Source organism: Python bivittatus, unplaced genomic scaffold (genome assembly GCF_059951505.1).
Source record: "Python bivittatus isolate LINGU-HERP-01145 unplaced genomic scaffold, Pbiv_v1 ctg000580_np1212, whole genome shotgun sequence".
NCBI classification, from domain to species: Eukaryota; Metazoa; Chordata; class Lepidosauria; order Squamata; family Pythonidae; genus Python; species Python bivittatus.
This window is the reverse complement of record NW_028277087.1, coordinates 3,889,304-3,913,227: the sequence shown is the minus strand read 5'-3', so window position 1 is coordinate 3,913,227 and position 23,924 is coordinate 3,889,304. Positions and strand designations below refer to the sequence as shown.

The following is a 23,924-nucleotide window of genomic DNA, read 5'->3' as shown; positions in this document are numbered from 1 at the left end:
GATTTGCTAACATCGGCACGTTGCTGATCATCACCACTTTATTTTTGGGTCAGCCCCGTTTTGTGCGACGGTGATTAATCCTGAGACGCACGTCTTTGGCTGGGTCAGGCGGGATCAATTTGGGTTTAATTCGCAAAATGGAAAGGGCAGATATACCCACATGAGCAATAATGAGAATAAAGAAGACCCCCACCATGGCATTTGGGGGGTTTGCTTTGCCCGATCTGCACAAAAGCTGAACCCGGGGCAGTGCTTCTTCTGCTATGCAGTTCCACCCATTTCTCTGTCCAGAGGTCATTCTGAGACAGGTGCCCTGTTGCAGAGTCCACTGGACTGGCTGGTACAGATTGTCTTCTCTTCTGACCCCTTCTTGGCATTACTGAGTTAGAGCCCCCTACCAGAATCCTTACTCCCACTAATTTACCCAGGTTCTTAGCTGGCTTGGAAGCTGCATTTGCTGGGTATGCTACAGAATTGCTTTCTGAATCATAAACATTTTGCAAACATGGCCTAAGACCATAAGGATAACTCTTGCTGGTATAAAAACCATACTGCTCCTGGTGCTAGTCATGGTTGTGGTTGATTATGGGAAGAAGAACATTGATGGTGGGCTGTTTCTGAGAATATGTAAAGTGTACTTCTTACCTCTGAATGATTCAAGTCAGGTGCTGGAGCCAGGATTTTGAAAATAATATGTTCCCCCCACCTGTCCTTCAAGTAATAAGATTCTGGGTTCTCTGCTAATCTTTTAAATTAGAAATGCCAAGGAACTGAATTTTTTGTATGCCAAAAAGAGTCCTGCCCTCTCTGAACTGAGCATTATAGCCTTCAGCATGTTTTCAATCCCAAATTTCTTCTCTCTTTCTCTGAGCTACTAACCGTCAGGTTTTTCCTCGCAGGGTCACATGCTGCACCCAAAACACATTTTCTCAAGATAGGTTTAGGCAAGATGCTAGCTGTTAATTCATAATTGGTTCTGTTGTCAAATTGTACTTACCATGAGGAAATATTGCCTCTCCGTAGGCCTCTTCCAGTTTATTTGAATCTCTCTTCAAAGCAGGTCCCTGGAAATGAACTTAACATCCAATAGGATCAGATCTGGGATAAACGATTGTGTCCAGTGATTTGGAAACTACTGATTTGGGCACAACCTAAAAGAATGAAAGAATTTAAAAGAATTTAAAGAATTAAAACTCATTTCCAGCCTGTGCTGCCAGCTCTCCCCTTCCCAACCAGCAGACTGAACTTACACACTTCTTCTCCTGCATCCTCCAAGTGTGTTAGAAGTCAACTCCTGTAATTCCCAACCAGCTGGGAAGGGCCATGCCAAAACTTGCCAGAGTTGGCAAGCCAATGTATGTATTTAAAAAAAAAAAATTCCTGGAGGCTTGATAATTTGGGGAGCATGAATAATTGGCCTTCAGACCTATAGAAGTTTGGGACTTGATTCTGCTTCACAGCAATCAAGACTTTTCTGGGTCACGTCTAATCACTTCATGCTCTGATTCATATGGGGAACGTTCTTGTCATATGAAATGCCTGAAATCGTGAATCAAACTTGAGATGTGGAAGGATCAGTCACAACCCGCCAGCCATCGGAGTCGGCTGTCTTATTCCAAATCCGCTCTACCTAGCTATTTTCTGTCTATCAGCCTTCGCCGGGGTGGAAATGCAACAAACGGGATGAAACTTCAAGGAGTACAGATTAGACATTAGGAAGAACTCAACAGGAAGAGCTATCTGTCAGTGGAACAGGGTTACTGCATGGAGTGGTTTCTTCCCCTTCGCTGGAGGTTTTCAAACAGAGGCTGGATAATAATCTGTTGGGGATGGTGTAGTGCGTAGGAGGCTTGATGACCTCCTAGTTCCCTTCCAACTCTATGAAATCTGGAGGACACCAAGTTGGGGAATGTTCCTGTCTATATTTGGAAATAAATCCAAAATTGAATCTAGGACTTTTGTGTTCTCCACCCCTCCAAACAGAGGAATTTATGCAGAATCAAATAGTTCATCTTGCTAGCTCAGGCAGGAATCTTTTCTAGCCCTATTTGGAAGTATGGCGGGGTGCTGATGGTTTTGCATCCACGGAGTGCCACGGAGCAGGCAAGGAACCAAAGCAGCCCATTGTGAAGATCATAACATTTTTTAAAAAGTTTTTAAAAAGGTACTCTTTGACTATAGCCAACGGCTTTTGAACTGTAAACACAGCAGATGTAATCCTGCTTTTGCAATCAGTCTTTTTAAGATGGAAGTATGCAAGTTGATCCCAAGTGGAGGTCACGCAATGCCAGCCTGTACGCTCCCAAAAAGCAGTAGGACCCCAGACAAAAAAGGATATTTGAATTCCTTTCATGTATTGTTAAATGAAATTCCAAGTAAATATAGTCAGTATGGTTACTCTCCAGTGACATACTTAATTTTCTTATTTTGTCTCACTAACAATCACAGTTGGAGGTCTCTGGGGCTACTCCCAAGATGATGGCTGTCATGTTCAGCTTTGGGGCTTCAGCTGAAGCACCCCTGGTTCATGAAGTGTCTAAATAAGTCTGACTTGTATCTTAAAAAAAAAACCCTTTATTGCCCCATCCTCTTAGAGGTTTGTTCTTACATGCTCATGATTCATTCTGGTGGGGCTGCTAATCATTTCTCTTCTGGAGTTATTGGAACCCTTAATCACAAACTAAGAACTTGATCTATGTTTGTTTGTTTTTTACGTTTTTTTGTTCTGATCTAGGTTCAGTGGAGATTCGAGGTTTGGGTTACTTCAGGTCAGGGCACATGGGTGCAAGTGGCCCCTGGCTTCATGTGACATGGCTTTGAATTCTGCACCCGGCGTTTTAGGCTGGGACGGAAAGCTAGCTGGTTTCTTTTTTAGTGAGGTTTACGACAATCCTTGTGCTCCATCTAATTTTAACCTTTGGTTCTGGCTTGCTCAGGCCACTGAGCAAAATAAAGGAGGAAAACCGAACTTCACAAAGCCAACGACGAAAGAGTCGTGTGGCAGGGGAGAAGGGGGGCAGCTGAGACTGGAGTTGGGGAGGAGGACAAACTTGCTGCTAACCCACCGTCTCAACTCCAGCCCTTGGGTGCATATCTGCTCTTTGTTTACAGTGGCTCTGTGGTTTAAATTACACGGCATACAGTAATTCTGTGCTCATTGCCAGTAATTTCACTGACTTACCAAGCAAGCTTTATTTCCTGAAAGTCAGGCGGGCTGGCCTTAGAGGAAGCAAAGTGCCGTCCTCTTGGTGACTAAACCAATCGCTACCAGCAGAGATTCATTCTTTTTTTTTTTTTGGGTTGGTGGGGGGAGGAACCGGCTTTCTCCCAACCTTGCTTTGAAATTGTCACCACTCTTCTCCTCCACCACCACCACCTCCTCCTCCTCCTCCTCCTCCCCCCCATAGGATCCACTCTTGGAGTGTGTCTCTCTTTTGCATTTCATGCCAGATCTTCAGTCGCCATGCCTCTCTTTGGCTGGCTCCTGACACGCAAGCTGCCATGAGTCAAGGCCTGTCCAACCTAACGGTAGGAAACGTCCACTTAGCCGCTCTGCCGGAGTCCAACTTGTCTCGATTTCCATTGCATGCTGGCTTAATATGTCCCAGGTGCAGTTCTGGCTGAAGTATGCTTCACTCTTCAAGGTAATTTTTCCTCCCTCCCTATTTAAGGAAGAATGTTGGCACGGAGGTGTGCGCACATGCTTCGTTCTCCTTTCATTAGAAGAGGCGTGGGTTGGGGGGGGAAGAGGTGGTGATGGATAGGGGGTGCTTGCCCATTTCAGGGGCCAAAGCTCTGAATTCTCCATCAACTCTGTTTCCTTGACAGATGGCATGGTTAGATGTCTTGGTATGGCAAAGGTCTGGGGTGCAGGAGAGGTGTAAACGTGCAGATGTTTGAAGAAAAAGACGGGGAGTGGAAGGTGCCTTGCGGGCGTTAGCGAAAGAAGAGCAAAGGGATTTTACCAAAGAAACCATTTGGAAGAGAAGCTTCAAAGAAGAGCACGGCTTTCTGTTCTGAGAAATTAGCCGGGAAACCAGTAGGGTTGGCTTGTTTTCTAAAATATTTCCCCCGCCAGGGCGAGGATTAAGTGAAATTGGTCCTTCCTGAACTCTGCATCAGGAAGAGTGTGGGGAAGCGTGTGCTGGCAGTTGGCTTCTGTATCTCCCATATATTGAGATAACATCTGCCCCCCTAAACAGCAGGGAGCCCTCAAAAGTTGATTGGGCTGTGTGTGATGTGTAGATTAGGAGGTTTAGCCAGGCTTTGAAATGAGAAAGGTTGTAAAAATGTCCTGAACTTCAGTTTGGCTGCCTTTAAAAGCCCTTGCCTTTATAGAATCAGTATCTGTTGGGATCAGTGTCTAAATGTTGCTCCATTGGAGTCTTTTTATTTTTCTGTTTCTCTCTGCATGCTGCCGATGAGTGGAAGGTGTGATGCCGGTAGATTATTCTCCTTTTAATTCCCATTGCTGCTAGATCTGTGGAGTGTGCTTATGTCTAGAGCAGTGTTTAAGATATATTCATACCAAAACCCTGATTAAAATAATGCAGAACCCTAGTAAAATATTGTACAGTTGGATGTCATAAAAAAATTCCAATCCTTGTTTATTCCCAGTTGCATCACTACCTCTTAGCCTAGCCCACCTGACAAGATTGTTGTGAGAATAAAATGGGATCTCTCCCTGCATTCATTGGATGAAAAGCAGTGTGAGAAAGATAAAAATTAGGCAGGAGGATTTTGACCTGCAAAATGCAAGTTAAAGCCTCACTTGGAAGATCTCTCTCTTTGTTAAAAAAAACAAACTGTAAAACAAGAGTAGATGATTTTATTAACTAGCAATACTTATTCTGTCTTCCAACGAGGAATGTTAAAGATGGCTTAGAGAAAGCAGATTAAAAACAAAGCAAAGTAGAGAATCAGCTCCCCTGGAGCTATAGCTAACTTTGATCTAATTTCTGTAAAAAGCATGCAGGCTTAAATTGTTTAGATCTGGAGGACTGGAAAGGCATGATCAAGATGCATTTTTTTTGTTCCCTGGAGACTTGCATAATTAACAGGGTCATTATCTTTAATAGTTGTTTGAAGCTTTTTGCCACTAGCAGCGCACAAGAATTGTTAAGTTTCTAGCAGACATTGGAAATATAGCTGAGCCACTTGGTAGCAACAGCATATGCCATTAAATGTTGAGCTCGGTCTTAAATCCTTTGAAAGAGGTGCTGTGTCAAATCTCTAGGAAATAGCAACTTGGATTGGAAAGAATGTATTTAGCTAAGCGCTCCTGATCTGAAATCATTTCAGTCGTTTAGCCTTGTAACAAAGCTCTGAAAATGACTTGGCAGTACGGTGGAGATGGAAATGTACCTTTTCTTATCCCACATCTTCTCTAGGTAATAAAAAGTTTCTAAGCTGTGCATTGATTTCGACAGAGACTCAGCAGGACCCGTGCCTCTGAGTTTCATATGCGTATCTGTCTTTTCAGCCACAAACTTTGCTTGCCCAAACAAAGTTTCTTATATGGTATTTCTTAAAGCTTTCTCAAGCTGCAACGCATCATGTGTCTGTGATGGAAATAATAGGAAGTTGTCCTGAGTGAAACACAGCCCACATTTTCAAGGAAGGATTTTAAGCTCTATCACTTCACCCCCCACCGCCCCCATTCAAAATACCCCATTCCCTGAACCTTCCTCCTAGTTCAATTTTCAGTCTGGTGCATCAAATTCTGGTGACCAGCACTTGCTTTGTTCTTAGAAAGCTGTACAAAGAAGGCTGAATTCCATGTTAATTTCTTCTTCGTGTACTTTTTGTGATGGTTCCCCATATCTAAAGGAGGCATGCATCAACATGTTTGTAAGACTCTTTACATCACTAGTTTAGAGAGCTTCTTAAAAGGAATGGGATAAATTATAAGAGCAGGGTGAGTTAGCGGTGCCTGTTATTCCTGATGGCAAAATAAGGCCTCTCGGCTTTTAGCAACAGTCAACCATAATGCATTTTGCACCCCATTTGTGAGTTTCTACCATTATCTATCTTAGTGCTGCTGGAAAATGAGTAATGTCAGTGTTATTATAAACATGAAGCATTTGTGATGAAGATTGCACCATAAAATACTCCAATGTTTGGCATTCCAGCCGTGCCTTTTTTTTATTGAGCTTCATTACATATTCTCCCTATTGTTCCCCCCTGTAAGTTGTGTTTTTGCCCCAGGACATAAATATATACATACATTCATAGCCATCATACCATTCCCTTTTGGGGTAAGGAGTATGATGCAAAAGTGCAGGAAAAAAAAAAAGAAATAGTATGCCAAATTAGGTCGTGGGATGAGAAAAAGACAAGGCAATACAGGTAGTCCTTGACTTACGACCACAATTGGGACCGGAGCTTCCATCGCTAAGCAAAGTGGTCATTAAGTGAGTTGCGCCCGATTTTACAGTCTTTTTTGCCACAGTCATTAAGCAAATCATTGTGGTCACTAAGCGAGTCATGTGATCGTTAAGTGAATCCGGCTTCCCCCACTGACTTTGCTTGTCAGTAGCCCCCCAGGGAGGTTGCAAATGGTGATCATGTGACCCTGGGACGCTGCAACCATTGTAAAGATATGCCAGTTGCCAAGCACCTGAATTTTGATCACATGGCTGTGGGGATGCTGCGACGGTCATAAGTGCAAGGACCAGTCATAAGTCACTTTTTTGGTAACTTTGAATGGTCATTAAACAAATGCTTGTAAGCCGAGGACTACTTGCATAGCTAAATCTGCTTTATGCTATGCTCACCTCTTCGATTTTTAGGATCTCATCAACAGTAATCTGAAATTTGATCCAAGCCAATTCTTTCCCAGCAGTCACTTCATATCCACATCCACTCATTCTTGACCCAATGTCTTCTCTTTTTAGCCCATTCCCATTTCATTCAACTTGTTTTTATATTTATCCTGGCATATCCAACTCTTGCTTCAATAAAACAAAATTGACAGAAGTGTGCTATCACGCTTCGCAATTTTATCTTCCTTTCAACAAGGTTCATTCCTTGCCACTGATCACATACTACCCACTATCTTTCTATTTGTACTTCTTAACGTTTCTTCAGCCATTCTCCTGTCTTTAATAAACCTACCAAGCTACCCGAATTCATTTACTTATTTGTATGTAATTTCAACCTTTACAACTCCCCACTCGTATGAGAATCTGAACCGTTAACATGGATTAAATGAGTAGAAATAACAAGAACACTCCAGTGGCTGTAGAGGGAGGAAAATGAGGCAAAGAACTGAATAACATTCAACCTCAGTGTTTGCTTGCTCCAGAAGGATCTTTATTAAGAGAGGGAATACAGTATTTATTTGCTCATTCAATTTATATATTTTCAATTTATATAGCCACACACTCAGCACGCAACTCAGCGCAGCATACATCTTTAAAGAACACTAATAATCCTAACTTCACTGAACCATATAACCCTTCAAAATATGCCAAACTAGTATGTGTTAATGTTTATAACGGTTTCTTTTCCTTCCTTCCTTCCTTCCTTCCTTCCTTCCTTCCTTCCTTCCTTCCTTCCTTCCTTCCTTCCTTCCTTCCTTCCTTCCTTCCTTCCAGAAAAGTTATCTCATTCCTTCTTTGGAGGAACGGCTAATTAAATTCTGGGAGTATTTATATTTATTTTATTTATATTTATATATTTTCACATTTATATAGCCGCTCATCTCACACAAAGCGACTCTGGGTGGCGTACAGCAATTAAATAAAATAACAGATAGATACAAACAATCATCATAAAAAGATAAAAAATGATTATTAAAATGAAAACATCATCAAATTTTTAGAGTATGCAACCCCCACAGAGAGAGCAAAATATCAATCATAGTGGAACCATCTAAGAATTCTTCAACATCAAGATTTACTTTCCATAGAAGTAAATCAGTTATGGAATTCAACTTTGTGCCACATCTGAAAGTTGGGTTTTCTTATCTGCGGAACGATTTATATCTTTTACTGTTGATCTAACATGCTGCTTGCTGTTTATAGCTTTGTTAGTGATGAGCTGCATTAAGCAAGTATGTTCAATTTAATGTCCAGGAATGCTAATTACCTGTACCTTGTCTTTCGTTTTCTTCTAAGTTCTCTATACTTCTTAACTGTATTCCTTTCATTTAGGCGCTCTCAAAACATTAAATAAAATATATAAAGGAAGACAGAACACTCATAAATAAAATAATAGGAAGACATAAAAAACCAAAAACATAGGAACGCATAAGCGCAGGGGAAAAAACCCTCATCCAGCGGGTCATACCGCTCCCAGATCCAACCCCTGAAGAAAAATCCAGGGTTTTAATGCCTTCCGAAAGGCGGTCAGGGCCAGCCAGATCTTCAGCATCCAATCACTATTCCCGTATTGTGGCAGTGTAAAATATGTGGAGAACTTAAGTGACCTTGGGGCCTTGTAAACAGTGAACATGACAACAGCAAAGAAAAGGGAAGGAATCAGAGGCACCTAGAGACAGAAAGATGATGATTCGTAGAATTTTTCACTTTATAGTGACTTTAGAAGTATTCTTGGCTCTTCCACACATCCCTAACTTCATCCACGCATCCCTAACTTCAGCTGAGAGATGCCTTGCTAACCATCCTTGGTCTTCCAATGTCATATTCAGCTCATCCCAGCCCACCACTGAGCCCCCCAACTCATCTTTCTCTGATCTCATGTTGAAGTTATGTTTTCCATCTTCTTCCCACGTAACCTCACTGTACACACGCTTTGTGGTGCTTCGGCAGTGTCCATGGGGATGATGTGGCAAGGACTGGGACATGCCCAGCTTTTAGTTGCTGCGGGCATGCCCCTTCCCTCCTGTTGATGGAGATGTTCTTCCATATGTGTTTTGGCAAGCAGCTGATGCGCAGGGACAGCTAGGCTTAGCATTGCCAGCCCTTCGAGGCAGGCCAGGTCAGGAAGCAGTCACCACAAGAAATACTAGACCTCCCCTTTATTGATCTAGGCCAGTGTTTCTCAACCCTGGCAACTTGAAGATGTGTGGACTTCAATTCCCAGAATTCCCCAGCCAGCTGGGGAAGTGTGGAATTCTGAGAGTTGAAGTCCACACTTCTTCAAGTTGCCGAGGTTGAGAAACACTGGCCTAGGCTATAAGAGCAAAATCTTGAAAGCCTGATAGTGTTTCTCTTATTCCCAAGAGAATCAGGGCAAGCCGAACTTGAGTTTCTTCCTCCCTCACTCCTCTCTTTCCGGGTTAAGCTGATCTTTCCGTAAGGGCTGCCTCATATTTTCTCCAAGGCCATCTCTGTACTCCTCTACTGACCTGGGTTCTTGTTAGCCCTTCAAGTTAGTCCAGTGAAGAAGCTCAACAATGAGTACCAACTCTACTTTTATTGTAAGGTTACATTAACAGAATCTTGCAAGTCCGGACGTATTTCTCCCTTCCTTTCCTTTTACTCTCTGGAAAACTCAGGAGGGTCCCTTTTGAGATGCTTCCCATGCCCCTTTTCCTTCTGTGGGCTGAGATACCTTTTACATGCTGGTTGTCCAGCGTGTGGCTCTCCTTCCTGTCTCCCAAAGCCATTCCCACATATCTTTACAGTTCCTGATCGACACGGGTAGTGAAATGCCCCGACTGACAGGCAATTCAGAACCACCCAGAGTCACTTTTTCGTGAGATGGGTGGTATCTAAATTCGAAATATAAATACATACATACATACTGTACATACATAAATAAATAAATAAATTCACATGCTGCAGCAGTGCTGGATGAAGTGGGGGAATCCTTTCACCAGTGCCTGTGATCAGCACCCCCTCCAGCAGTTGTTTTTAGACAGGGAGGGGCAGACAGTCCGTCCCACCCCACGGGTCCGGTTCTGTCTGTCTGCTGTCAATGCTCGGTTCTTCCCCCCAGTTCCACCCCTCCTCCTCATTAGGAAATGCAATTGGTGGATGTTTTTCCCGCGGGCAGGTAATCTACCAATCGCATTCCTTATCTTGTTCCACACTAAAGCTGTCAGGTCAGCACTACTCCCTGCCCCGTTACAAGGCAGCATCGAAGTTGGCATCAGGACAGACCATACTATGCTGGCATACTTTTGTGCCATCTCACAGACTGGAGGAAAGCGTGCTAACCCAGCTTTCTGATGTGCCCTCAATTGCTCACTTTCGCCCTTGGCTGCTGTTAAGAGGTAGCACTGGGGTGACCGATGAGTAAAATTTTTTTACACAAATCTTTTTTTCTGTAAACCCAGATTTAATGGAGCTCCACCACTTCCCCTGCCTAAAATCAGAAAGATTTGACTGTATCAGGGTTTGGATTAGTTGCCAGGGAGGCTACAGATAAAGCGAGAGATTGAGAGTGGATCTCCTGAAACAGTTGAGGCAGGAGGTCTTGGTCAAATGGGATGTGTTCAGGAACCTTCCATATTTGGGCTAATTCCATACCCCACCTCTTCCCCTAGATTTTTCCAGGGCCTTCCCTGTAATTGGATATCTTCAGACACTGTGCGGGCAGTTCATTACATTTTTGGTTGGCTTCCAAGAACCACCGAGGTTGTGGCTGAGATGATGGATGATCTTGGAAGGCAAGATTTGGAGTTCCCCCCTCTTTTTTCTAAGTTGATTTCTTTTTAAAATGTGTCTGCTGAGCTTCAGAACCAAGCTTACCTTGTAAAATAGGTGTGTTAAACCTGTTGGAGGCTTAATGCAGCTGTTATATCTTGAGAAAGGTCAGAGGGGAAATGGCTTAGTTGATTTCTGGCACCTTGATCTTGGGTGTCTTCAGAAAGAGATTTGGGGAACAAGCTATGGGTTGTCTGACTTGTTTTAGGGGAAGTCTCCGATAGTTTATTTTGCTTGCTTGCTTTATACCTCCCCTTTCTGTTTAGGAGCTCAAGACAGCTTTGTAGTGCTCCCTCCTCCCATTTCCCCCCATAACCACAATCCTGTAAGGTAGGTTGGGTGAGAGAGGTTGGGCGAAAGTCACCCAAGACACTTCTGTTTCTGAGAGTGGACTTCACTCTGGTTCCTCCAGCACCTTCACTGCTCTACCGTGCTGGCTCTCTTTCTTTCCTGAACTATCAATATTTATATACAGCATCATCACACACTCTTTGATAAGATCTTAAAGAAACTTGGTAAGGTGAAGAAAAAGCACTATTTTCCTGCCTTTCAATAGCAGATTTATATGGAGCAGGATTGGATCTAAACAGTCTCAACCCAATTACAGGAAACTTCATCTAAATTTCTATACCAGTGGTGTTTAACACGTATAAAGGCTGCATCAGATATTGCCTGTTTTTTCCCATATGGGTGTCTACATGTTATCATTGACATATAAACCCTTGCTTGCTGGGGACAATACATTTTTGTAGAACCTATTACATGCAGCTGTTCTGGAAATTGCCATTTCTTGGCACTTCAGCCCTAAATTTTTCTCATGACAGAAGTGGTTGGGGGAAATTTGAAAAATCTGGCCTTACAGAACAGCCTGTGGCAAATATTATTTTGTTCCTTATTTCATTATGGTCAAAGACCAGCAAATTAAAACATTAACATACCAACAAATACAAGAGGAGCAGTAGTGATTCATTCAGGACAAACACATCTTAAATAGTATAACAGGAACTGTTTCCTTTAAACATTTCAAAAGGATGCTTGTGAAAGGAAACTTCAAGGACCAAAACAATCTAAGGATTCTTTTAATAATTCCATCATCTTGATCTGAGAGCAGAAGTATTTATATGCTGTTCTTCAGAGATCCTTTGTATTTCTGAGAATTTCTTGATGAAAGGGGCCTTGCAAGAACTTACGAGCAACTGTCTCAGTGATGTTGGATTCATCCTAAAATGAACTAATTTTGTTCCTTTAATTTGTTTCCATTTTATAATTGTTGATTCATATCGCTGTGCCTCAGCTTTTCGCTCTGCCTACCTAATCTGGTGTACATGTGTATGCATGGGCACGTTCAGCTCCCAGATATACTATAGACAGTCCCTTTGTTTTCATCCAGGAGAAGTGAAAGGAGTGTAATTAAATGCAGGTAGTACTCGACTTATGTCCACAATTGGGACTGGAACTTTCATCGCTAAGTGATTCAGTCATTAAGTGAGTCACACACGATTTTACTACCTTTTTTTGTTGCGGTCGGTAAGCAAATCATGTGGTTGTTAAGCAAATCCAGCTTCCCCCATTGACTTTGCTTGTCAGAAGCCCCCTGGGAAGGTTGCAAATGGCAATCACATGACTGCAGGGATGCTGTGACCATCATAAGTGTGAGGACGGGTCATTAGTCACTTTTTTCAGTGCCAGCATAACTTCAAATAATTAAACGAATGGTCGTAAGTTGGGGACTACCTGTGCTGCAGGTGGGTTGTTCCAAGCTCACAATCCATTAGAGTCCGTTAAAGTTGGGTAGCTTATAAATTCAAATAAATAAATAAATAAAAATAAAAATTAGTGGCAGTGCCAGAGTTCAGCCTTCCCCAACTTGGTGCCTTTAAGATGATATGAACTCCAACTACCATCTGTTGCCAGCACAGCCATAACTGGGGCTGTGTAATATCTCTGAAAAATGCTAGGGAGAGTCGGTCTGGTTTTATAGATCCTATCACTTGCTTGCCTTTTTGCTTCGGAAATATCTCAGAGACACGCGATCCTCGTGTTGCCGTAATGAGCAACGGGTAATGCTGTCTTTTCTCCCTACCCTTCCAGGATTCTGCATACCTCAATGAACTCTCCAGCAACTCCCTCTTCTCCTCTCCTGCGGACTCCCTCTCGGATATTGCCGATGCTCAGGAATTCCTGCCTGCTGACAGTCTCAGCCAGGTGCCAACCATATGGGACGTCAACGTCAGTGTGCCACCGCAGAACCAAATAGAGGTCAGCCTCAATCTCTCTCTCTCTCTCTTTCTCTGTCTCTCTGCCCAGTCTTCTGATTCTCCCCCTTGGCTTTTTAATGTGTACAATTACAATAAGTGTGCTCTAATACGATATAATTCAGGGTACCCTTAGGCTTGAAAGAAAGAATCATAGAGTTGGAAGGGAGCTGGGGGGTCTTCTACTCCAACCCCCTGCCCAGGGCAGGAATCCTCAGACCATCTTGAAGGAATGGCTGACCATTTTTTCTGGAACACCTCCAGGGATCGAGCCCCCGTGGCTTCAGGAGGCAGACTGTTCCACTGCTCCACAGCTCTCAGAGTCGGGACATTCCTTCTTATGTGGAGCTCCCTGTGTAAAGCTTCCACCCGTTCTTGAAATCAAATACATTTTCTTTGCACAGATGCTTAACCAATTGCCCCCATTTGATGAGAAGAAAACTCCTTTTTATTCAACTATTAATCCAAGCTTGCCCACACAGTGTTCCTTTAATTTGGGGGGCCTGTCCATGGGCGCTGTGGGGCAATTAGCCAACTGATTGAATGCCACTGGGGAGAATAAGCGTCAACATCTGATTACCTGTAGATTAGAGTTTGTCAGCCTTGAAACACACTAAACTTCCCCTACTCTGCTGTCCAACTTCCTGCTGGTAATTGTGACTCAGACTTCCAGTAATGGAAGAGACTTTTTTAAAGCGTGTGTGTTTTAAAAAAAAAAAAAAAAGGGAAATAATTATAGTATGTTTGTGCTTTTGGGGTTTATCCAGATTTCACTTCCATTTCAGGAATGCCCTCTCATATGCCCTTTTATAGATAACCTGTATCTGGCTATAAAGTGCAAGAAGGATTTTGAGAAAGGCTTTTTTGAGTTTTATTCTAGCAATTGCGTGGCTTTTTTTGGGAAGGGGGAGTGTAGCTTCAAACTTAAAAACTACTGTGTGGCTTTGATTACTCAAAGCAGCGATGGATGAATCTGGTTGTCCGTCCCCTTTTCTTGCATCAGCGGTTAGATGCACAAGCTTCCTCTTAAATGTGAGTGCTCACTGTCCAGTTAAGTAGTGATGAAGAAGGAGGAAGACTTGTGACGTGGGAGCTGCATTTCTTTCTTTGTAATTTTCTGAAAATCATGTTCTTAGTCAAACGTAATTAACAAACAAAAGAGATAATACTTCCATGATAGTACAGTAAGAATCTACACACATTACAGTGATGAGAATAAACTAAATATAAGGGGACAAAGAGCTTACGAAAAGAAAAAAAAATAAGATCCATGTGATATCAATATAACATGTATTCAATCCTTAAACTTATTATTAAATCTAGATCATACAGAAATATATTATTCCATCCTCTCATTTTTAAAATATCAAGGCATTTTAGACATTAATAAGAAACACATCTCTTGGATCCCTTCCTTGATATCAGGAGTATAAATTTCCTTCGGTCTATGTAAAATAATTCTTTTTGCCGAGCCTCAAGCTTGATAAAGCCAGGTTTTTTTTTTTTCAAATTCCATTGTGTCGTATTCCATAATTAGGGAGTATAGTTCAACATCCCATGTACATCTTCAACTGCTGTCTTTGACTACTGTACTATTTTTCCCCAGACATACGTTAACGTGCAGTATATATAACACGAATAGAGAGCAGTGAAGTGAACAAATGAACCAGAGAGCTTTCAAACTTCTTCCAGTGCCAACATGTGAAATCCCATACCAGAGATGCATAAAAATAAGATAATTCCTGTTTTCTGGAATAAACGAATAACATTTTGTTTAATTATTTATCAAATGTATAGAGCCACCCATCTCACAAATGTGACTCTGGGCAGCGTACAGTAAAACAAACCAAACAGTCTTAAATAACCATTACAAACAATTTAACATAAATATAAACAAGACTACGGGAGAATACGTCAGAGTCTCACACATAGCACAACTTAACATGCAATGCAAGAGGAAAAATGGACGGGGAGAGAAGAGGAAGGGAAAGAGCAGATTTGGGGCAGCAATTCTTTCTCCTGTTGATGGGTAGGGAGAGGTGGTCTTCCCCTTTGGTATTCTTGATATTCTCATGTCCTTTGACGTTCCCTTTGGTCAAGTGCTGTGGGTGAAGATGATGTGCGCTCTCTGCAGCGTAGCTATCCCAGGACTGTTGGCATTTGGCGCTTGAGTGCTCATCGTGACTGGACAGGGCACAGGAAAGCAAGTCACCCTACCTTGGCTCCCACCTGGCTGATGGATGGGGCTCAGTTGATCACCCTTTGTCAGAATGATCTTCCTGGAAGGCGGGGAATAAAATCACCCTAATTTCTCGACTGGAACCAGCAACCAGCCTATATCTCCCTTCTGCTCAAGGCAATCAAAAATCAAGGGCAAAATCTGTAGGTGTGCATATAGCTTTCCAGCAAAAAAAGAGAGAGAGAGAGGGATGTCTTCCATTGCGTTGGATCACTAGTTCATTTAGCCCACTGCTGTGATGCTATCTTGGGAATTCACCTAGGAGTTTTTTGACCCCTGCCTAAGGATTCCAGGGGTTCACCCTGAGCCTCTCTGCCACCAGAGCAGCTACAGCCCCTCCAAATATCCAACTGGAATAAAATTAATCATAAAAGTGGCAGTGAAAAAGAAAGTAAAGGCATGTAAGAAGATCCCACTTCTCAGTCTAGTCCACAGCCCTGGAATTCTCTGGTGTTCTCCCATCCACCGATTAACCCGGTCCTGTGCTGCTTAGCTTCTGTGCCCCAACGAGGTTGGCTATGCTTGCTTTTAACAGGGTTCTCATTTCCATGTCTCCCCTTCCTTTTCTTTTCAGGTCTTGCCTCCTGATTTGGAAGGTCTGGAAGGCTTACAGGGAATAGAAAACCACATCACTGCCACTCAGGACATCTCTCGTCTTTCAAGCATCCAGGTAAAGAAGGCAGACATTCTCCTCCTCTTCCTCCTCCTCCTCCTGCAGATAGATAGATAGTCAGTCAGTCAGTCAGTCAGTCAGTCAGTCAGTCAGTCAGTCAGTCAGTCAGTCACCTCTTGCCACCTATTTTCCCCACAACAACAACCCTGTGAGGTGGGTTGGGCTGAGAGAGGGGAACTGTCACCCAGCTGGCTTTCATGCCTAACGGAGGACTAGAACTCACAGTCTCCCGGTCTTCTTGAAATTTGGGTAGAGGTGCTTCTTGCTTGTTAATTGTATGTTTTTATTTTTGAAGTCATCCAATTTTAACAACATCAAAACTTCCCCTACCTGGACCCTCTGATTTTCATTGGAGGCCCTTCTCCAGGTGGTCCTACTCAACAAGGCAGGTTGGGGACCTTTTGATGGTGCCATTTCTCTGTAGAATCCCCCCCTCCCCCAAGAGTTATCTGAAGCTTCATTGGGTGCCCTGGTCATTTTCTTAGGCCTTTTGAAACCTTTTCCTGTTTTCAGGGGTGGGTTTTTCTCCCATTGGGTTTCCATTATGTAGCTGCTGGTTTTAGATTTCTACGCTGTTTTCCATGTTCTTTTTTTAGATTGCTTTGTCTTTCCTGTAATGCTATATGTTTATGGTATGTTTCTACTGAGTTATACATCACCAGGGAATGACCTGTGGCCATTGGGAAGTCTAGAACTGGAGTTGTTGGGAGTCAGGCAGTATATAAATTTAAATAATAGTAGTAATAATAATAATAATAGAAGCACAACAGAGAAAAACATCCCATAATATATCTATGGATGAATGCACGAAAGTACAAATTATTTTGAAAGAAAGCTATGAAGGGCTTTCTCTTGATTCCAAGGGCAACTTGGTGGGAGTTTAGTAGGGAGAAGAATATTTGCTTTCTGCTTTGTATGCAGAAGGATTAAACTTCTAGCATTCCCCATTAAAAGAATCAGATACCAAGTGATGAGAAAGATCCTTCAGTGTCTGAAATACCTAAGATTCTGGCACCGGTCAGAGTAGACCAATATTATTCTGGCTGGTACAAGTTTAAGTCTGGCCTGCATGGACTAGAAATAGGAAGTATCTTTGTATTTTAACTTTCTTGTTTACTCTCTTCCCTTAATTCCTTGTTTTTGCTGCCATTTATTCTTGGGGAAGAATTTGATGAATGCATAGCTCTGCCATTTGCTGGTTTTGGTATCCCATACAGCACTGGACATGGTAGCAACCGTCCAAGCTATCTGGAGCCGTGAAAGGTCCTTCTCTGCCTGTCTGTCCATGATTCTTTCAACCTGGAAAACTCAGCTACTGCCTGGTTTGTAGCGAGAAAACTGGCTGCAAGTAACTCCCATCACCCTAGTCCAGTGTTTTTCAAACTTGGCAACTTTAAGTTGTGTGGACTTCAACTCCCAGAACTCCCCAGCCAGCTTTGTAATCTCCCAACAACTGTGGGATTTGAAGACCACACATCTTAAAGTCACCAAGGTTGAGAAACGCTGTCCTAGTCCGTCTCTCTTGCTTTGGACACCATTTATTGTTTAATAGTTTCCCAGTTGGGCAAATAAACTGGAGGAAGGGACATTATCTTCCTCCTGGGACACCACTGTTCTCTCACCCCCAAGCTGTTGGGGTGTTCTAATTGAGTTAGAAGCCTCCAGAGAGTTATCAGTCCACTCCTCCCCCAAGTGTGGAGACTTGTCAGGGGGCAGGGAATCCAGTTCTCTGATGGTGGCACCAGAGCACTGAATTACTGTGAGTACTTGCTAGAGTAGGAGTATGTATATCCCGTCAAATAAAAAAGTTAACAGAATTGAAAAGTTGCAATATATTGTCCCTCCAGAGGAAGACTCCTCTTCAGAGTTCCAGGTGTCAAGCTGTGTTTCACCTATTGACTTTTTTGCCTCTTCCGTGCTTCTTCCATGTTCCCTTTAGAAAGAACCATTAGCATTCCAAGAATTCTGAACATGCTTTGCCTGGTGGTTTAATCTGGCTTTGGGGTCAAGGTGTAGAGGAGAAATAGTTCATGGGTGGTGTTGGTTGGGATTCCTACAAAATTAGCATCAGCAGTCAAAGCTCTTATCTCACATTTGAACAGCTGCAATTATGGGGCTACCCTTGAAGATAGTCTAGAACAGTATTTCTCAGCCTTAGCAACTGTAAGATGTGTGGACTTCAACTCCATGGCTGGCTGGGGAATTCTGAGAGTTGAAGTCCATACATCTTAGAGTTGCCAAGGTTGAGAAACACTGGTCTAGAAGTTGCAGTTGATTTACTGCTGATTGGTTAAATAGGGCAGCTAGCTCTGATCGTAAAAGTGAACTCAGCCCAGTTGAAGTTGATGACATCAGTCTATAAATCTGTAAATGGCTTAAGAGTGAAAAAATGGCTTCCTTCAGTAATATCCAATCCTTGTAAGAAGATCAACTGGGGAGACTCTGCTCAGGATCCACAGATTGGTGTGACCTACAGTGCAGTAGCCAGGAATAGGGCCCTCTTGGTGGGAGCACCCAAATTCTGGAACTTTACTCCAAAGAAAATACAGATGTCACACCATCCTGCCCCCACACACCCCAGCTCTCTTCTTTTAGACAACAACTGAAAATGTGCCTGTCCTTTCAGACATTTGTTGGGAGACAACGATTCCAGGATCTGTCATCTTTGAGATTGCTCATTATATAACCTTTATTCTTTAAAAGAAATCTTGCCTTAACCTCTGAATGTTCCTTTTTAACAGAATTGTTGGTTTATTGTTGATGGATTATTTCAGATTGTTTTTTTTAAAATCCCTTTGTAAACCACTGTGGTTTACTGAAAGGAACAGTGCTATAGAATTACAGTGAGTAACAACAACAACAACAGAATGAGGATAATATTTCCTGCTTGATTCTGAGGTTTGATCCAGCCCAGATGGCACTCAACACTTGCTATGAGGAATAATCATTTCCAGTTCCTTAATAGAAGATAAGGCTTTTCAACTATAGGTTTCCTGCTGCTCTGGGTTACTATTCAGAGAGAAACAGCTGCATCACATGCATTTTTTTCTCACTTCCTATATTTTATTAAAAGTATTTTAAAGCCAGCGGCTGCTGAGACAAAATTAATGTTTTATAGAGAGTCTAATTTAAAGAGAGGCCCTCCCTTATCTCCACCTCTGATTCTGGGAGCATCCGTAATGGACCTCCCACCTCACCTGTTGCCATTCTGCTACTCACATGTCTGACATTTTTATTTTTTTATTCCATTTCAGTCCCAAACTCAGGTAGAAGAGGAGGAGGAGGGTGATGATGATGAAACAGAGGAGCTGGGTCACACAGAGACGTATGCCGATTACATCCCTTCGAAGTGTGAGTGGGGCAAAATTCTGGCCATCTTCTCATGCAGAATTAATAGATCTGATCCCAAGCATTTTCTTGTACATGTAACCCAGCCTTCCCCAACTTGGTGTTCCCAGATCTATTGGACTGCAGTTCCCAGAATTCTTAAGCAGCAAAGCCTTGGCAATTCTGGGAAGGGAAATTTAATCCTTCTAGAGGGAACCAGTGGAAGGCTGGGGTAATATCATGCCATTCAACTTCCTGACTCTGCAAATGCTTGTAGCCTTAACTGTGTGGGTGGGACAGAATGGGGTAGGTTGAGTGAGTAGGAAATTCCCCAGAACTCCTTACAACCAAATCACCGAATCACTCTCAGCATATCTGTAAACAGCATAACCACAAGTTCTTCCTGGACTTCAACATTATAGTAGCATAACAAAGGACAGTGGAACCAGTGACCCAGGTCATGACCTCCTGTTCAGGGGCTTTGTCCAAGGAGAGGCTAGATAGCATTTGACTGGATTTAGATTCCTGCACTGAGCAGAGAGTTCAACTTGATGGCTGCAGTGATTCCTTTCCAACTGTAGGACTTGGTGATCCAGGGAAGCAGCCTTTGGGTCAAGGAGAGGCCCCCATCTCATTCCATCCCACGTGATTGCCTTTGACTAGATTCACATGTTGGGCATGGCTGGCTGAGGAATGCTGGGAGTTGAAGTCCATACATCTTGAAGTTCCCAAGGTTGGAAAACACTGAGTTCAGGGGAAGCATTGATGGCGCTTGGAGAACTGAAGGCTCAGAATTGGGCAGTTAACAACAGCCAAAGACGGAAAGATTGATGGGAAGGTACAGGCAATTGTAGCGAGAGACCTGCTGCCTCCCACATACCAGAACCATCTTTTAGGTATCATAAATACTGGAGTAATTTCCTTTAGGTATGAAATTCATTAGACTGCAGATTGCTTTTAGCCTGTTCTATTTTACCACTTCACCGGTTCCATAGGTACTTCATTTGGATCACATAATTCTTATGAGTTGCTCATATCAACAAACATGGTTGTCCTCCATCCCCTGTTGAACGAAACCTGGCTAAGGCCCCCAAATCTCCACTCAAGTGGGGCTTTAATCGGAGCATTGGCTTGTTTGGGTTTCATACAGCCTTTTATCCTTGCAAAGAACTTAAGTTTCTCCAAAGAAGCTGAGTAACGTTCCAACAGCTGACAGCTGTCTTTTTGCTTCAACTTACAGCGAAAATTGGGAAGCAGCACCCTGATCGAGTGGTTGAAACAAGTACTCTTTCCAGCGTCCCCCCTCCAAACATCACCTACGTCCTCTCTCTCCCTGATTCAATTGCTGAAAACGGGTTGCTCTCTGCATTGCAGCTGGAAGCTATAATTTATGCCTGCCAGGTACACACGAAGTGGGTTTGGGCAGTTCTGATAAAATCTAGCGGTAGAAAGGAGGAATTGGCGGGAAAAACATGGCTAAGATCGGGAATAAGCTTCAGAGCTGCTGAAAGTTGCTATTGCATTCTCCCAGCATGCCTGAGCAGAGAAGAAAGGAGATCTGAACCATGATCTCCAGGATGATGGTGGTCAAATCATACCTCAGCCAGAAAGTTACTAAGGAGTAATAACTGATTCAGGTTGGAATCTTCTGGACAACTCCAGAATGTTCCACTCACCCTCCAGAAAATTCCAAACTTCCTCTGGGCCATGCCATGGAGAAATGCTTTGCTGGTTTTTTGAAGTAAACCCTTCAAATTGGAAGGTGTTTGAGTTTGAGGAGTTCAGAGTGGGGGCCGGGGGGTCCAGCTCTGAAACAGGCTTGTTTTGTCCAGAACATTACAGTATATCTAGGACACCTCAAACCACTTCTGGTTTGCAGGATTTACTCTCCGAAACCACCATAGCCCTGGAGGGGTTTGACCCTGAGGAGGTTAGGTACAGACCAGAGGGGAACAAAACATTCGGGTGTTTTCTGGAATGTTCCAATCCATATCAGCAAGTCTGCATATCTCTACTGCTTGGTAATGTTGAGACTGAGGTGTGATTTAACCTGCATCTTCCTGGAGATCATGGCTCAGTTTTCTCTGTTCTCTGTTAGGAATCATGCAATCAGTAGAAACTTTGGACCTATAATAATAATACTTTAGGAGATTTTTTCTAGGTAGAGATAGCTAGGTTGGAGGTACCCGAAACAGAACATCTCCAGAAGATGCAGTTCCCTTTTGGGGTGGGCTGACTCCTTCCTTGGTTGGTTTTAGAGCAGTGTTAAAAGCTGTTTGATTCCCCTGGACTTTTAAAGCTGCAGTATTAGTTAACTACTCTAGTTTTATGTATACAAAACCATTTTTATTGCATGATTTGTTCCCCGTGTTTCTTGATTTGGCAGTAAGTTTTTATTGATATTTTTACCGTATCTTGTCCTAGGCTGTTTGTATTATTAGCAAATCTCTCTCGTTCATGCGTGTGAACACGCTCAGCCTCTCTCCCAGAGATTAGACAACCCATTTAGTGCACCTTCTTCCCTTGATTCTTCCACCTGATTCCCTTCTGCTGGTTTTTCAGGAACACGAAAGCTTGCTTCCAAACGGGCAGCGAGCCGGCTTCCTGATTGGAGATGGTGCTGGCGTGGGGAAAGGGCGGACGGTTGCAGGGATCATCTATGAAAATTATCTGAAGGGAAGGAAAAAAGCTCTGTGGTGAGTGATCGCATCTCTGCGTTCTGTTTTAAAGCTCTCATACGTGGAATTTAAATCCCTTCTGGGCTCTGTATTTCTTTCCCACCTTCGAGGCTCCTGAAGGCTGTGTCCCAACTGTGTTCAGGAATAGGGCAAGGAATTTGAATAGTCGTTCTATGATAATATATACTGTATCTTAGATAGAGAGATAGAGAGAGAGACAGACAGACCGGCCGGCCGGCCTAATGGGGAAGGCTCCAGGCTAGAAGGCAGGAGATGGTGAGTCCTAGTCCCGCCTTAGTCATGAAAGCCGGCTGGGTGACTCTGGGCCAGTCCTTCTCTCTCAGCCCAGCCCACCTCACAGGGTTGTTGTGGTGGGGAAAATAGGAAGAGGACGGAGTATTAGGGTATGTCTGCCGCCTTGAGTTATTTATAAAAATAATAAAGGCGGGATATAAAAAAATCTTTAAAAAAGAATCTAAGATATACCTTTGGAATATCATTCCCCCTGAGGTCAGATTGACTCCAACCTTGGCAGTCTTCCAGAAGGGCCTGAAGACATGGCTTTGCCATCTGGCCTGGGGATCTGGGAACATGGGTATGGAGCCACCCTGCAAAGTGGCTGTATTACTAAGGAAACTGAAGGCACTCTCCCACGTATTGTGGGGGGTTTTTTTTAACGGTTTTTATTTTTATTTTTTTTAATGATTTTTGTTGTTATGCTTTTGGTTATTTTGTTTATTTATTTGTTTATTAAATTTATATGCCGTCCATCTCCCCCACCAAGGTCGGGGCCGATCTTTAATTTTTGTTGTATTTTGTGTTTTGTAACTTTGTACACTGCTCAGAGTCATCTATGTGAAATGGGCAGCTATAAATTTACCAGATAAATAAATAATATATGCTGTAATAGATTGTAATATATATGTAACATATTATAATATTATATTATAATATATATGTAATAATATATGCTACAATATATTATATTAACTTTTTGCTGTTGTTTAATATGGACACACCATAATAAGTAACAAGACAGTGGAGACCTTAGTATTATTAAGCTTAAGAGAACTGAATGGAGCTTCTCATTCACTGGAAAGCTGAAGCTAGGCTGGAGAGATGGTTGAAAAAAATGAAGTCTCCCAACTCTCTAAAACTCTGCAATTCCATCATACGTGAACTCTTGGCTACAGCTTGGTTTTACTGTTGCTGTATAGAATCGTAGAGTTGGAAGGGCCCTTGGAGGTCTTCTAATGTGACCCCCTGACTGGGACAGGAATCCTCAGGCAATCCCAGACAAACGGCTGTTCCACTTTTGCTTGAAAACCTCCAGTGATGGTGCCTCCGTTTCTCTCGGAAGCAGGCTGTCCCACTGCTTCATAGATCTCACAGTCAGGAAATTCCTCCTTATTTTGAGGTTGGATCTCCCTCTATGAAGCTTCCACCCGTCGGTTCTTGTCTTACCCTTGGGCACTCTGGACAGTAAATCCACATCCTCTTCCCATTGATAATCCTTCAAGGATTGGAAGACTGCTAGTGTGTGCGTGCGTGCGCGCATGTGTGTTTGCTTTCTTGAACTGTGCCACAGTGCTGCCCTTTGCACTCTTGTCTTAAGATGAGAGGGGTGATCTGCTTGCATCTGGCTTGAGGAAATATTCTTCTCCTTTTCCTCCTCTTCCTCCTCCTCCTGATTCTTAAGCTGACCTCCAAGAACTTCACTGTTGGGTGTTGGTGGTAGCTTAGCCACTTCTGCAGAAGAGCTGGGCATTTTTCAGGGTTCTTTGCTTTTGTGTTGGGGAGGATTGCCCTAAACAGGGGTGCAATATAGTTTAAAATACAGAAGAAACTCACATAGCCCCCACCAGTTAGTTAGTCTGTTTAAAGACTTTATATGGCCACCCACCTTGAACAATGCAGCTCTAGGCAGCTTACAAGAAACAACCAAACTTAATCAACAATCAGCAGTAACCATAATAATCGCTCATTTGCATCCAGGCTTGGGTTCCTATACATTCTTCTGACTCTTACAACCCCTCTGGAGTTGTGATGTTAACGTGATTTCCTGTTAGAGCCTGCTGGGAAACCAAAGAGATAAGAGGCATTAGACTTTCAGATAAATGTTGCGGGCACCCAGAG

At 42.9% G+C, this 23,924-nt stretch overlaps 1 protein-coding gene across 4 annotated transcripts in view; it reads left to right on the top strand.

Moving 5' to 3' along the window:
• SBNO2 (strawberry notch homolog 2) overlaps positions 1-23,924 on the top strand; it is a 107,736-nt gene that overhangs the window by 41,686 nt on the left and 42,126 nt on the right. For all 4 annotated transcript variants that reach the window (XM_088149385.1, XM_088149382.1, XM_088149383.1 and 1 more), the window contains 5 exons: positions 12,708-12,875; positions 15,685-15,780; positions 19,038-19,134; positions 20,351-20,511; positions 21,673-21,806. In XM_088149385.1, the coding sequence (XP_088005511.1) occupies positions 12,708-12,875; positions 15,685-15,780; positions 19,038-19,134; positions 20,351-20,511; positions 21,673-21,806 (656 nt within the window). The remainder of the gene's footprint in view (positions 1-12,707; positions 12,876-15,684; positions 15,781-19,037; positions 19,135-20,350; positions 20,512-21,672; positions 21,807-23,924) is intronic.